General features: G+C 34.4%; 1 protein-coding gene across 3 annotated transcripts in view; it reads right to left on the bottom strand.

Moving 5' to 3' along the window:
* LOC105834897 (nephrin) overlaps window positions 1-17004 on the bottom strand; it is a 289371-nt gene that overhangs the window by 39171 nt on the left and 233196 nt on the right. For all 3 annotated transcript variants that reach the window (XM_012677732.3, XM_012677733.3, XM_012677734.3), the window contains one exon: window positions 4442-4648. In XM_012677732.3, the coding sequence (XP_012533186.1) occupies window positions 4442-4648 (207 nt within the window). The remainder of the gene's footprint in view (window positions 1-4441; window positions 4649-17004) is intronic.

Here is a 17004-nt window from a genome sequence, read left to right as displayed (position 1 = left end):
AATTCAATTTATTATAGAATGCTAGATCTTTCGTTGCAACAATGCGAAATCCAGATGAGTTTTCGCGGCCAGGAAATTGCATTTTCCGCGCTACTCCCCCACGTCGTGAAAACCTCCGCGGCGTTAAGCGAATACTTTCTCGTTGGGCCGCGAATCGCAATCCATCCGGCGCGCAGTCATGCAAATAACGCCTCAAACGTATGTCCATAGGAATCGCACGACCAGCCAGTCGGGGATGAGGGGAAGACGGCAGATGGAAGACGGTGGGGGTGGAGGTTGGATAGCGGGGATGGAAGGGATAGAAAGCATAAAGTCGCGTGGAAATCGCTCTCGTTTGTCGAGTCGTCCGTAAAAGGCGGCGGAGAGGCGGACGTAAGGCCGCATACCGATAATTCCACGGAGTGCTCCGTGGAATTTATGAGGTTTAATCCTTTGCGGAATCCAAGAGAGGCGGCTCCCCCCACCCCCGGGTCTTCCTCTTCAGTCCTCCTCCTCCTCCCGTGCCAAGGGTATACGATGGCTTTAAGGGGGATGGGTGGGCCTGACGGCGGGGGCCGCACGCCGGAGACGCCGGGTTCAAAGTGCAACGGGGAAGAAAGCCCGCTTCGCGTTCTCTGCCTCACGGCGAAAGAGCGGGCTTTAACGCCGGGCAATAAAACCCGTGGAGTGGCGTAATGCCTATACGAGTGTGTGATGCCCGCAAGTATAATGTCTGGGAGAGATACGTGTGCACTCCCTCCCCTCCTCGCCCCGCGCGAGATGCACGGCGAGGTTGGTGCGCGCTTATTTCCTGCGTTATTCGGCGAAACGTAAAGCGGAAATTAAAGTTGATAGACCGGGTAACGGCTCGGCCAGGATAATTATGTTCGTTTCGTTCGCGTCTCTCCGTTGTGCGAAATCGGCGCGAGAACTTGTTTGCATATCCGCAGAGTTAAATCGCCACGGCACGAGTTGTTTGTCCAGGTGCGCGTGATATTTGACGCCAAAGGGCACGTGATAATTTAAGCGAAAAATATTCTTCAAGTTCAAAATTGATTATTCGATTATTTATCATTAACTGTTACTTCGAAGTTTCAAAAGAATTTGAAGATTTGAGAGACTCTGAGACACGACACACCCCACAGATTTCGGAAAGAAAGGGGTGACGCTTCCTCCTCTCTCGCAATTTCGAGTGCAATTCGGGAATTATCCGCGAGTCCGACGTGAAACTTGTTCCCCTCGTACGATTCGCTCGATTCCGATAAGCGCGAGGCTACCGTTTTCCGTTTAATGGTCTCGCGCGGGCTATAACTTCCCTGCCTCCGTGCGTGCATCGCAGCTTTTTTTCCGCGAACACGTCGCAACGCAGACTGCAACTTCCTCGCCCAATTAAAAATAATTGAATGCAAAATCCGCTTTAATTCGCCAACTTTTAGACGGCTCGTGATAGGAGCTCGTAATTATGCGCGGGGACTACATTTAAGGCGCGCACTCCACTAAAAGCGCTCGCGCGCCCTCGCATTTTTACCATCGGGCCCTTACATTTTTACGACAAGCATGCATCACTCGGTCATGACGGATATACGACAAAAGATACGGGCACATGATGTGTCGAGCTTTTATACCGAAAAGAGGAAAGGCGGGGGAGGAGGCGGCACGATAAAAGCGACTCCGGGACAGGTGGGAGGGGGAGGGGAAAAAAAAGCGAAGTGCTCGTACGCGATTTATTGTAATCACCACTAAAACACGGTATGCAGCAATTTGCAGTGACGTTCAGCGATGCGGATTCAGTGCTCATCGATCGCGCTCACAGAATACGCGACCGGACAGGATAGCGCCGTTTCGGGTCTGCCGTTAATACTTTACGCCTCTTGCGTAAAGCTGGGGAGAAATAGAGAAGGGAAAAGAGAACTCGACGCGCCTTATCGATCACGGCCCCGGGTATATCGTTCGTTCCTCGCTCATTTGCCGCGAGAACGCCGGCGGTATACGGCGCGGCGTTTGCTTGGTACGCTGCCAGCCGCGAACGATAAAGATCCACATGGAAGACTCGCGCTGCCTATAATGAGTCGCGTCGCTATAACGCGCCATTACTCGAATATTTCAGCGACGTTGAATTGCCCGCCTGCACGCACACACGCACGACGAAAATTGGGTCTACTACTACGGGTTTTAATTGAACGGCCGCCGGCGCGCGCGGTTTCCGAATGCCTGTCCATAATGCGAAACGACGAAATGATAATTGGCGCGTGCTTACCGGCACTCGCCACGAAGCCTCGTTCGCCGCACGCGCAAAAATCCCGCGCGCTTTTGTTCATCGCCCGCAGTTAAACACACGCGTCCGATAAAAAAAGAATCCCGATCCGCGAGAAGCAAAAAGAAGGATGGTTTTTCGATAATTTCCCGAATGCGGTAGACGTCCGTCGACATTCGACTCTTTGGCTCCTCTCCTCTCTAAATTTCACTCCTTGTTGAAAATCATCGTTTTTTCTACCTTTTTTTTTATAAGAGAGGGCACGTATTGTCACTTTGCCAAGGAGTGCCCATCGACGTTTTTATTACCGTCCTCACATCGTATATGGCATGCATGCGTGAACGCACATCACTGCTAATATTCCACTTACGTTCGCGCTGTTGGCTTCGTTAAAATTTTACGTACTATATATGGAAGGTAAATCTTTGGAGCTTTTTACTCTACTGATTGTTCCACGTTTGTTTTCTACGTTTTCAAATGTTTAAGGGCTTTTTGAAAAATTCATATTCCCATGGACCTACATATTTCCGTAACAGGAGAGATTTTCTCGTGAATTACAAAATTGCGCGAAACAATTCCGCAACGCGCAACGATACGCACTTTGCTTCTACATTCGTATGTCTCTGACGTGGAAAGCTTTTCTCTGCTAAAACCATTAATTCTCGTTGTGGACGCGTTAGTAACTCTCTGCCGAGCTGGAAACATCACGAAAAGCGGAAGGAATATCCAATTCTGAGAAGATAATAAGACCGCGACACTGTCGATGAGCATCAGCGAAATGGGGTGAGCCACTTTTAGGGGCGGTTCGTCGCTTCACGACGAAAACGAGGTAAAGCGGAGGGAACTGCGATGACTTTCCGCGCGACCTCCGATGCCCCGAAGCCCCTCTTTCTCCTTGGAATTTAATAAAAATCCGAGAGCTTCCGGAATCGAGCTTGCAACCCGGCGTTGCTCGCCGAGCTCTACCGAGGAACATTATGCATTTCGACTCTCTCCTCGGTGCATCGCCCTTCGATTCTATTTCGCCTCACTTTCCCTATCACACCTCTTGCTCTCCTCTGCGCGTCTTTTCCTCCCCCCCCCTCTCTCTCTTGTTCTCTCCTCTCCTCACTACATCACATCTCGCGGAGACGTTTCACCCGTCTCGAGTAACTTCCAGACAAATTGCGCCGCTGAACGGTGCTTGACTCGACTATTTCGAGGGAATCGAAATATTTGTCATATAAATGTTGGCAATACAGCACACGATTCGTTATTCGGTCAACTGCGCGTCGTATTGCGGAGACTGAACAGCTGTGTCTTAATTTAAATCCACCTTGAACAAGAGTATTGTTACATATGTCCATGTATGTGTAATATACAGTTAACATGTGTAATATGTAGTTCATATTAAGTTTAAAATAGTATTGAATTTGCGACACAGCTACATACTGTATAAGATATCACGAAAGTATTAAGAATCCGTAAGAAAAAAAACGTGACAAGATAAACATATCGACATCGTAAAAAAAAAAAATTAAGTCAACTATCTTTCTCATCTGCCAGATTTAACAGGTTGTCCCGCGCGATTCTTCCTCGAGTGATCCAAACACGAAAGAACGGATACGCCAAAATTGCCATGTGTGAGAGAGATAAAAGAAATCGGGAGCACGTGGTTGTAGGATAAACGGGATTGCAGAGTCGAAGCCGAGGCTCTGGGTTAAATACTTTCCCGTTTCGGTATTCAGCTTCGTTTACTCGACAACGCAGATTTTCCCTTTGGCCCGATTCGCAAATGCATTCCTTTTGCGCCGATTCACAGAGGAAAGCGGCGGGCATGGCTAGTCGGATCGATTGTACCCTTTGGATTTATCCTCCTGAGAGACCGCAGGCGGTGTTACACTTTGTAACTACGGCGCAACAACGAAACTACGTAGCTCCATGAGTTTCAGCTATCTGCCGCCCTTTAAGCTTTGCACGTAAAAAACGGGGGACATGCTTATTGGTAGTAATATCTTATCGGTTTTAAATAATATTAATTGTAAATTGAATGCAATTTCTGTATTTACGCGTTATTGTTTATGCCTGTTTAATAGGGAAAAGTTGCACAAAATTAAAAAAAGATTGTACTAAAATCGCACTGAGACAATAACGGCTTTTAATTAAAAAAATTTTAAAAAAGAAAAATAATTACGTGACTATAAAGATAGCGATAAATGATACACTTACGATGCATTTCAATTGCTACCGACGTTGACACGGGTTGACTGATATTGTTGTTGGATGCTTGACAGTCGAACACCGCGTGAAGATCCGCTCTTGATAATTCTCTGACGATCAGTGTGTTTCTGCGAAGTGCAGGAAACTCGCCTGGCTCGTCCTTAGAATCCAAAAGCGTCTCTCCGCGCCACCATCTTACTTTAGGTTCGGGGCGACCTGAAAATAAGTAGCATAAAATATATCAGCCGTCTTAATTAGAAATAAAAGGAAAGTTAAATTAAAATACATTCGTGCATTAAAATTTAATGACATGTTTAACTTTAATTCCTATTTTTATCGTTAATTTTCTGATACTAGAACACAACAATGCGCGCGCTTCGTGCGCGCAACTTAGCATTTTTATATTGAACATTGCACTTTTTTTTCTTCTGTAATATTACTCTCACACACTTTATCATATTTAATGCCCTTCTCTATCTCACGCTCCTTCTCCCCTACTCTAAATTACTAATTATATTATTAATGATATTAATTATATTATTTTCATATTGTTCAATATTACTCTTACATTTTACTTTCTTATTTAATCCTCGTCTTTATCTCTCACGCTCTCCCACTCTCCACCCTACGCCCCTCTCTCTCTCTCTAAACACAAATTAGTGATTATATTATATTTTCATGTTTCTTAATAACACTCTTACATACTTTCACTCCATACTTATTCCCCTTTAAATAAATTAAAAATTATAATATATTATATGTAATGTTACCTGTTAATTTTCAATCAATTCTCAAAACTTTCACTTTCTGGCGAACTCTTTAGAAAATTATTGTACGCGTCCGGAACTATATGAAAACTGCGTTAAAATAAATAAATCTGTTGATATTCAATAAGCACTTCACGTCCAGCCCAAAAATTCAAGTTTTTCGGGCAAAATAATTGTTTAAAAAATGTTCTAATTAATTATATCACCTGAACTTTATAGAAACATATTGTACGCGTCCCGAACTATATGAGAATTACGTTCAAATAAATAGATCTGTCGATATTCGAATAGCACTTTACGTCCAGCCTTAAAAATTCACGTTTTACGGGCAAAATAATTGTTTAAAAAATGTTTTAATTAATTATATCACCTGAACTTTATAGAAACATATTGTGCGCGTCCCGAACTATATGAGAATTACGTTAAAATAAATAGATCTGTCGATATTAGATTAGCACTTGACGTGTAGCCTTAGAAATTCAAGTTTATCGGGCAAAATAATTGTTTAAAAAATGTTCTAATTAATTGTATCACCTAAACTTTATAGAAACATATTGTACGCGTCCCGAACTATATGAAAATTGCGTTAAAATAAATAGATCTGTCGATATTCGATTAGCACTTGACGTGTAGCCTTAGAAATTCAAGTTTTTTGGGCAAAATAATTGTTTAAAAAATGTTTTAATTAATTATAACACCTGAACTCTTTAGAAACATATTGTACGCGTCCCAAACTATATGAGATATACGTTAAAATAAATAGATGTGTTGATATTCGATTAGCACTTGACGTGTAGCCTTAGAAATTCAAGTTTTTCGGGCAAAATAATTGTTTAAAAATTGTTTTAATTAATTATATCACCTGAACTTTATAGAAACATATTGTACGCGTCCCGAACTATATGAGAATTACGTTCAAATAAATAGATCTGTCGATATTCGAATAGCACTTTACGTCCAGCCTTAAAAATTCACGTTTTACGGGCAAAATAATTGTTTAAAAAATGTTTTAATTAATTATATCACCTGAACTTTATAGAAACATATTGTGCGCGTCCCGAACTATATGAGAATTACGTTAAAATAAATAGATCTGTCGATATTAGATTAGCACTTGACGTGTAGCCTTAGAAATTCAAGTTTATCGGGCAAAATAATTGTTTAAAAAATGTTCTAATTAATTGTATCACCTAAACTTTATAGAAACATATTGTACGCGTCCCGAACTATATGAAAATTGCGTTAAAATAAATAGATCTGTCGATATTCGATTAGCACTTGACGTGTAGCCTTAGAAATTCAAGTTTTTTGGGCAAAATAATTGTTTAAAAAATGTTTTAATTAATTATAACACCTGAACTCTTTAGAAACATATTGTACGCGTCCCAAACTATATGAGATATACGTTAAAATAAATAGATGTGTTGATATTCGATTAGCACTTGACGTGTAGCCTTAGAAATTCAAGTTTTTCGGGCAAAATAATTGTTTAAAAATTGTTTTAATTAATTATATCACCTGAACTTTATAGAAACATATTGTACGCGTCCCGAACTATATGAGATAAACGTTAAAATAAATAGATCTGTCGATATTCGATGAGCACTTGACGTGTAGCCTTAGAAATTCAAGTTTTTCGGGCAAAATAATTGTTTAAAAAATGTTCTAATTGATTATATCACCTGAACTTTATAGAAACATATTGTACGCGTCCCGAACTATATGGAAATTGCGTTAAAATAAATAGATCTGTCGATATTCGATTAGCACTTGACGTGTAGCCTTAGAAATTCAAGTTTTTTGGGCAAAATAATTGTTTAAAAAATGTTTTAATTAATTATAACACCTGAACTCTATAGAAACATATTGTACGCGTCCCAAACTATATGAGAATTACGTTAAAATAAATAGATCTGTCGATATTCGATTAGCACTTGACGTGTAGCCTTAGAAATTCAAGTTTTTTGGGCAAAATAATTGTTTAAAAAATGTTTTAATTAATTATAACACCTGAACTCTTTAGAAACATATTGTACGCGTCCCAAACTATATGAGATATACGTTAAAATAAATAGATGTGTCGATATTCGATTAGCACTTGACGTGTAGCCTTAGAAATTCAAGTTTTTCGGGCAAAATAATTGTTTAAAAAATGTTTTAATTAATTATAACACCGTAACTCTTTAAAAAACCACTGTACGCGTCCAGAACTATATGAAAACTGCGTTAAAATAAATAAATCTGTCGATATTCTATTAGCACTTCACGTCTAGCCCAAAAATTCAAGTTTTTCGAGCAAAATAATTGTTTAAAAAATGTTCTAATTAATTATATCACCTGAATTTTATAGAAACATATTGTACGCGTCCCGAACTATATGAGAATTACGTTCAAATAAATAGATCTGTCGATATTCGATTAGCACTTGACGTGTAGCCTTAGAAATTCAAGTTTTTCGAACATAATAATTGTTTAAAAAATGTTTTAATTAATTATAACACCTGAACTCTATAGAAACATATTGTACGCGTCCCGAACTATATGAGAATTGCATTAAAATAAATAGATCTGTCGATATTCGATTAGCACTTGACGTGTAGCCTTAGAAATTCAAGTTTTTCGGGCAAAATAATTGTTTAAAAAATGTTCTAATTAATTATATCACCTGAACTTTATAGAAACATATTGTACGCGTCCCGAACTATATGAAAATTGCGTTAAAATAAATAGATCTGTCGATATTCGATTAGCACTTGACGTGTAGCCTTAGAAATTCAAGTTTTTTGGGCAAAATAATTGTTTAAAAAATGTTTTAATTAATTATAACACCTGAACTCTATAGAAACATATTGTACGCGTCCCGAACTATATGAGATATACGTTAAAATAAATAGATCTGTCGATATTCGATTAGCACTTGACGTGTAGCCTTAGAAATTCAAGTTTTTCGGGCAAAATAATTGTTTAAAAAATGTTTTAATTAATTATAATCACCTGAACTCTTATAGAAACATATTGTACGCGTCCCGAACTATATGAAAATTGCGTTAAAATAAATAGATCTGTCGATATTCGATTAGCACTTTACGTCTAGCCTTAAAAATTCAAGTTTTTACGGGCAAAATAATTGTTTAAAAAATGTTTTAATTAATTATATCACCTGAACTTTATAGAAACATATTGTACGCGTCCCGAACTATATGAGAATTAACGTTAAAATAAATAGATCTGTCGATATTCGATTAGCACTTGACGTGTAGCCTTAGAAATTCAAGTTTTTCGGGCAAAATAATTGTTTAAAAAATGTTTTAATTAATTATATTACCTAAACTCTATAGAAACATATTGTACGCGTCCCGAACTATATGAGAATTGCGTTAAAATAAATAGATCTGTCGATATTCGATTAGCACTTGACGTGTAGCCTTAGAAATTCAAGTTTTTCGGGCAAAATAATTGTTTAAAAAATGTTTTAATTAATTATATCACCTGAACTCTATAGAAACATATTGTACGCGTCCCGAACTATATGAGAATTACGTTAAAATAAATAGATCTGTCGATATTCGATTAGCACTTGACGTGTAGCCTTAGAAATTCAAGTTTTTCGGGCAAAATAATTGTTTAAAAAATGTTCTAATTAATTATATCACCTGAACTTTATAGAAACATATTGTACGCGTCCCGAACTATATGAAAATTGCGTTAAAATAAATAGATCTGTCGATATTCGATTAGCACTTGACGTGTAGCCTTAGAAATTCAAGTTTTTTGGGCAAAATAATTGTTTAAAAAATGTTTTAATTAATTATAACACCTGAAATCTATAGAAACATATTGTACGCGTCCCGAACTATATGAGATATACGTTAAAATAAATAGATCTGTCGATATTCGATTAGCACTTGACGTGTAGCCTTAGAAATTCAAGTTTTTCGGGCAAAATAATTGTTTAAAAAATGTTTTAATTAATTATAACACCTGAACTCTATAGAAACATATTGTACGCGTCCCGAACTATATGAGAATTGCAGTTAAAATAAATAGATCTGTCGATATTCGATTAGCACTTGACGTGTAGCCTTAGAAATTCAAGTTTTTCGGGCAAAATAATTGTTTAAAAAATGTTCTAATTAATTATATCACCTGAACTTTATAGAAACATATTGTACGCGTCCCGAACTATATGAGAATTGCGTTAAAATAAATAGATCTGTCGATATTCGATTAGCACTTGACGTGTAGCCTTAGAAATTCAAGTTTTTCGGGCAAAATAATTGTTTAAAAAATGTTTTAATTAATTATAACACCTGAACTCTATAGAAACATATTGTACGCGTCCCGAACTATATGAGAATTACGTTAAAATAAATAGATCTGTCGATATTCGATTAGCACTTGACGTGTAGCCTTAGAAATTCAAGTTTTTCGGGCAAAATAATTGTTTAAAAAATGTTCTAATTAATTATATCACCTGAACTTTATAGAAACATATTGTACGCGTCCCGAACTATATGAAAATTGCGTTAAAATAAATAGATCTGTCGATATTCGATTAGCACTTGACGTGTAGCCTTAGAAATTCAAGTTTTTCGGGCAAAATAATTGTTTAAAAAATGTTCTAATTAATTATATCACCTGAACTTTATAGAAACATATTGTACGCGTCCCGAACTATATGAGAATTACGTTAAAATAAATAGATCTGTCGATATTCGATTAGCACTTGACGTGTAGCCTTAGAAATTCAAGTTTTTCGGGCAAAATAATTGTTTAAAAAATGTTTTTAATTAATTATAACACCGTAACTCTTAAAAAACCACTGTACGCGTCCAGAACTATATGAAACTGCGTTAAAATAAATAAATCTGTCGATATTCTATTAGCACTTCACGTCTAGCCCAAAAATTCAAGTTTTTCGAGCAAAATAATTGTTTAAAAAATGTTCTAATTAATTATATCACCTGAACTTTATAGAAACATATTGTACGCGTCCCGAACTATATGAGAATTACGTTAAAATAAATAGATCTGTCGATATTCGATTAGCACTTGACGTGTAGCCTTAGAAATTCAAGTTTTTCGAACATAATAATTGTTTAAAAAATGTTTTAATTAATTATAACACCTGAACTCTATAGAAACATATTGTACGCGTCCCGAACTATATGAGAATTGCATTAAAATAAATAGATCTGTCGATATTCGATTAGCACTTGACGTGTAGCCTTAGAAATTCAAGTTTTTCGGGCAAAATAATTGTTTAAAAAATGTTTTAGTTAATTATATCACCTGAACTTTATAGAAACATATTGTACGCGTCCCGAACTATATAAGAATTACGTTAAAATAAATAGATCTGTCGATATTCGATTAGCACTTGACGTGTAGCCTTAGAAATTCAAGTTTTTTGGACAAAATAATTGTTTAAAAAATGTTTTAATTAATTATAACACCTGAACTCTATAGAAACATATTGTACGCGTCCCGAACTATATGAGATATACGTTAAAATAAATAGATCTGTCGATATTCGATTAGCACTTGACGTGTAGCCTTAGAAATTCAAGTTTTTCGGGCAAAATAATTGTTTAAAAAATGTTCTAATTAATTATATCACCTGAACTTTATAGAAACATATTGTACGCGTCCCGAACTATATGAAAATTGCGTTAAAATAAATAGATCTGTCGATATTCGATAGCACTTTACGTCTAGCCTTAAAAATTCAAGTTTTTACGGGCAAAATAATTGTTTAAAAAATGTTTTAATTAATTATATCACCTGAACTTTATAGAAACATATTGTACGCGTCCCGAACTATATGAGAATAACGTTAAAATAAATAGATCTGTCGATATTCGATTAGCACTTGACGTGTAGCCTTAGAAATTCAAGTTTTTCGGGCAAAATAATTGTTTAAAAAATGTTTTAATTAATTATATACACCTGAACTCTATAGAACATATTGTACGCGTCCCGAACTATATGAGAATTGCGTTAAAATAAATAGATCTGTCGATATTCGATTAGCACTTGACGTGTAGCCTTAGAAATTCAAGTTTTTCGGGCAAAATAATTGTTTAAAAAATGTTTTAATTAATTATATCACCTGAACTCTATAGAAACATATTGTACGCGTCCCGAACTATATGAGAATTACGTTAAAATAAATAGATCTGTTGATATTCGATTAGCACTTGACGTGTAGCTTTAGAAATTCAAGTTTTTCGGGCAAAATAATTGTTTAAAAAATGTTCTAATTAATTATATCACCTGAACTTTATAGAAACATATTGTACGCGTCCCGAACTATATGAAAATTGCGTTAAAATAAATAGATCTGTCGATATTCGATTAGCACTTGACGTGTAGCCTTAGAAATTCAAGTTTTTTGGGCAAAATAATTGTTTAAAAAATGTTTTAATTAATTATAACACCTGAACTCTATAGAAACATATTGTACGCGTCCCGAACTATATGAGATATACGTTAAAATAAATAGATCTGTCGATATTCGATTAGCACTTGACGTGTAGCCTTAGAAATTCAAGTTTTTCGGGCAAAATAATTGTTTAAAAAATGTTTTAATTAATTATAACACCTGAACTCTATAGAAACATATTGTACGCGTCCCGAACTATATGAGAATTGCATTAAAATAAATAGATCTGTCGATATTCGATTAGCACTTGACGTGTAGCCTTAGAAATTCAAGTTTTTCGGGCAAAATAATTGTTTAAAAAATGTTCTAATTAATTATATCACCTGAACTTTATAGAAACATATTGTACGCGTCCCGAACTATATGAAAATTGCGTTAAAATAAATAGATCTGTCGATATTCGATTAGCACTTGACGTGTAGCCTTAGAAATTCAAGTTTTTCGAACATAATAATTGTTTAAAAAATGTTTTAATTAATTATAACACCTGAACTCTATAGAAACATATTGTACGCGTCCCGAACTATATGAGAATTGCATTAAAATAAATAGATCTGTCGATATTCGATTAGCACTTGACGTGTAGCCTTAGAAATTCAAGTTTTTCGGGCAAAATAATTGTTTAAAAAATGTTTTAGTTAATTATATCACCTGAACTTTATAGAAACATATTGTACGCGTCCCGAACTATATAAGAATTACGTTAAAATAAATAGATCTGTCGATATTCGATTAGCACTTGACGTGTAGCCTTAGAAATTCAAGTTTTTTGGACAAAATAATTGTTTAAAAAATGTTTTAATTAATTATAACACCTGAACTCTATAGAAACATATTGTACGCGTCCCGAACTATATGAGATATACGTTAAAATAAATAGATCTGTCGATATTCGATTAGCACTTGACGTGTAGCCTTAGAAATTCAAGTTTTTCGGGCAAAATAATTGTTTAAAAAATGTTCTAATTAATTATATCACCTGAACTTTATAGAAACATATTGTACGCGTCCCGAACTATATGAAAATTGCGTTAAAATAAATAGATCTGTCGATATTCGATTAGCACTTGACGTGTAGCCTTAGAAATTCAAGTTTTTCGGGCAAAATAATTGTTTAAAAAATGTTTTAATTAATTATAACACCGTAACTCTTTAAAAAACACTGTACGCGTCCAGAACTATATGAAAACTGCGTTAAAATAAATAAATCTGTCGATATTCTATTAGCACTTCACGTCTAGCCCAAAAATTCAAGTTTTTCGAGCAAAATAATTGTTTAAAAAATGTTCTAATTAATTATATCACATGAATTTTATAGAAACATATTGTACGCGTCCCGAACTATATGAGAATTACGTTCAAATAAATAGATCTGTCGATATTCGATTAGCACTTGACGTGTAGCCTTAGAAATTCAAGTTTTTCGAACATAATAATTGTTTAAAAAATGTTTTAATTAATTATAACACCTGAACTCTATAGAAACATATTGTACGCGTCCCGAACTATATGAGAATTGCATTAAAATAAATAGATCTGTCGATATTCGATTAGCACTTGACGTGTAGCCTTAGAAATTCAAGTTTTTCGGGCAAAATAATTGTTTAAAAAATGTTTTAGTTAATTATATCACCTGAACTTTATAGAAACATATTGTACGCGTCCCGAACTATATAAGAATTACGTTAAAATAAATAGATCTGTCGATATTCGATTAGCACTTGACGTGTAGCCTTAGAAATTCAAGTTTTTTGGACAAAATAATTGTTTAAAAAATGTTTTAATTAATTATAACACCTGAACTCTATAGAAACATATTGTACGCGTCCCGAACTATATGAGATATACGTTAAAATAAATAGATCTGTCGATATTCGATTAGCACTTGACGTGTAGCCTTAGAAATTCAAGTTTTTCGGGCAAAATAATTGTTTAAAAAATGTTCTAATTAATTATATCACCTGAACTTTATAGAAACATATTGTACGCGTCCCGAACTATATGAAAATTGCGTTAAAATAAATAGATCTGTCGATATTCGAATAGCACTTTACGTCCAGCCTTAAAAATTCACGTTTTACGGGCAAAATAATTGTTTAAAAAATGTTTTAATTAATTATATCACCTGAACTTTATAGAAACATATTGTACGCGTCCCGAACTATATGAGATAAACGTTAAAATAAATAGATCTGTCGATATTCGATGAGCACTTGACGTGTAGCCGTAGAAATTCAAGTTTTTCGGGCAAAATAATTGTTTAAAAAATGTTTTAATTAATTATATTACCTAAACTCTATAGGAACATATTGTACGCGTCCCGAACTATATGAGAATTGCGTTAAAATAAATAGATCTGTCGATATTCGATTAGCACTTGACGTGTAGCCTTAGAAATTCAAGTTTTTCGGGCAAAATAATTGTTTAAAAAATGTTTTAATTAATTATATCACCTGAACTCTATAGAAACATATTGTACGCGTCCCGAACTATATGAGAATTACGTTAAAATAAATAGATCTGTTGATATTCGATTAGCACTTGACGTGTAGCTTTAGAAATTCAAGTTTTTCGGGCAAAATAATTGTTTAAAAAATGTTCTAATTAATTATATCACCTGAACTTTATAGAAACATATTGTACGCGTCCCGAACTATATGAAAATTGCGTTAAAATAAATAGATCTGTCGATATTCGATTAGCACTTGACGTGTAGCCTTAGAAATTCAAGTTTTTTGGGCAAAATAATTGTTTAAAAAATGTTTTAATTAATTATAACACCTGAAATCTATAGAAACATATTGTACGCGTCCCGAACTATATGAGATATACGTTAAAATAAATAGATCTGTCGATATTCGATTAGCACTTGACGTGTAGCCTTAGAAATTCAAGTTTTTCGGGCAAAATAATTGTTTAAAAAATGTTTTAATTAATTATAACACCTGAACTCTATAGAAACATATTGTACGCGTCCCGAACTATATGAGAATTGCATTAAAATAAATAGATCTGTCGATATTCGATTAGCACTTGACGTGTAGCCTTAGAAATTCAAGTTTTTCGGGCAAAATAATTGTTTAAAAAATGTTCTAATTAATTATATCACCTGAACTTTATAGAAACATATTGTACGCGTCCCGAACTATATGAAAATTGCGTTAAAATAAATAGATCTGTCGATATTCGATTAGCACTTGACGTGTAGCCTTAGAAATTCAAGTTTTTTGGGCAAAATAATTGTTTAAAAAATGTTTTAATTAATTATAACACCTGAACTCTATAGAAACATATTGTACGCGTCCCGAACTATATGAGAATTACGTTAAAATAAATAGATCTGTCGATATTCGATTAGCACTTGACGTGTAGCCTTAGAAATTCAAGATTTTCGGGCAAAATAATTGTTTAAAAAAGGTTCTAATTAATTATATCATCTGAACTGTATAGATACATATTGTACGCGTCCCGAACTATATGAAAACTGCGTTAAAATAAATAAATCTGTCGATATTCTATTAGCACTTCACGTCTAGCCTACAAAATTCAAGTTTTTCGGGCAAAATAATTGTTTAAAAATTGTTTTAATTAATTATATCACCTGAACTTTATAGAAACATATTGTACGCGTCCCGAACTATATGAGATATACGTTAAAATAAATAGATCTGTCAATATTCGGTTAGCACTTGACGTGTAGCCTTAGAAATTCAAGTTTTTCGGGCAAAATAATTGTTTAAAAAATGTTTTAATTAATTATATCACCTGAACTCTATAGAAACATATTGTACGCGTCCCAAACTATACGAGAATTACGCTAAAATAAATAGATCTGTCGATATTCGATTAGCACTTGACGTGTAGCCTTAGAAATTCAAGTTTTTTGGGCAAAATAATTGTTTAAAAAATGTTTTAATTAATTATAACACCTGAACTCTATAGAAACATATTGTACGCGTCCCGAACTATATGAGATATACGTTAAAATAAATAGATCTGTCGATATTCGATTAGCACTTGACGTGTAGCCTTAGAAATTCAAGTTTTTCGGGCAAAATAATTGTTTAAAAAATGTTTTAATTAATTATATCACCTGAACTCTATAGAAACATATTGTACGCGTCCCGAACTATATGAGAATTACGTTAAAATAAATAGATCTGTTGATATTCGATTAGCACTTGACGTGTAGCTTTAGAAATTCAAGTTTTTCGGGCAAAATAATTGTTTAAAAAATGTTCTAATTAATTATATCACCTGAACTTTATAGAAACATATTGTACGCGTCCCGAACTATATGAAAATTGCGTTAAAATAAATAGATCTGTCGATATTCGATTAGCACTTGACGTGTAGCCTTAGAAATTCAAGTTTTTTGGGCAAAATAATTGTTTAAAAAATGTTTTAATTAATTATAACACCTGAAATCTATAGAAACATATTGTACGCGTCCCGAACTATATGAGATATACGTTAAAATAAATAGATCTGTCGATATTCGATTAGCACTTGACGTGTAGCCTTAGAAATTCAAGTTTTTTGGGCAAAATAATTGTTTAAAAAATGTTTTAATTAATTATAACACCTGAACTCTTTAGAAACATATTGTACGCGTCCCAAACTATATGAGATATACGTTAAAATAAATAGATGTGTTGATATTCGATTAGCACTTGACGTGTAGCCTTAGAAATTCAAGTTTTTCGGGCAAAATAATTGTTTAAAAAATGTTTTAATTAATTATAACACCGTAACTCTTTAAAAAACCACTGTACGCGTCCAGAACTATATGAAAACTGCGTTAAAATAAATAAATCTGTCGATATTCTATTAGCACTTCACGTCTAGCCCAAAAATTCAAGTTTTTCGAGCAAAATAATTGTTTAAAAAATGTTCTAATTAATTATATCACCTAAACTTTATAGAAACATATTGTACGCGTCCCGAACTATATGAGAATTACGTTCAAATAAATAGATCTGTCGATATTCGATTAGCACTTGACGTGTAGCCTTAGAAATTCAAGTTTTTCGAACATAATAATTGTTTAAAAAATGTTTTAATTAATTATAACACCTGAACTCTATAGAAACATATTGTACGCGTCCCGAACTATATGAGAATTGCATTAAAATAAATAGATCTGTCGATATTCGATTAGCACTTGACGTGTAGCCTTAGAAATTCAAGTTTTTCGGGCAAAATAATTGTTTAAAAAATGTTCTAATTAATTATATCACCTGAACTTTATAGAAACATATTGTACGCGTCCCGAACTATATGAAAATTGCGTTAAAATAAATAGATCTGTCGATATTCGATTAGCACTTGACGTGTAGCCTTAGAAATTCAAGTTTTTT

This window comes from Monomorium pharaonis, chromosome 7, assembly GCF_013373865.1.
Source record: "Monomorium pharaonis isolate MP-MQ-018 chromosome 7, ASM1337386v2, whole genome shotgun sequence".
Lineage (NCBI taxonomy): Eukaryota > Metazoa > Arthropoda > Insecta > Hymenoptera > Formicidae > Monomorium > Monomorium pharaonis.
The sequence above is the reverse complement of the archived record's forward strand: the minus strand, read 5'-3'. Positions and strand labels throughout refer to the sequence as shown.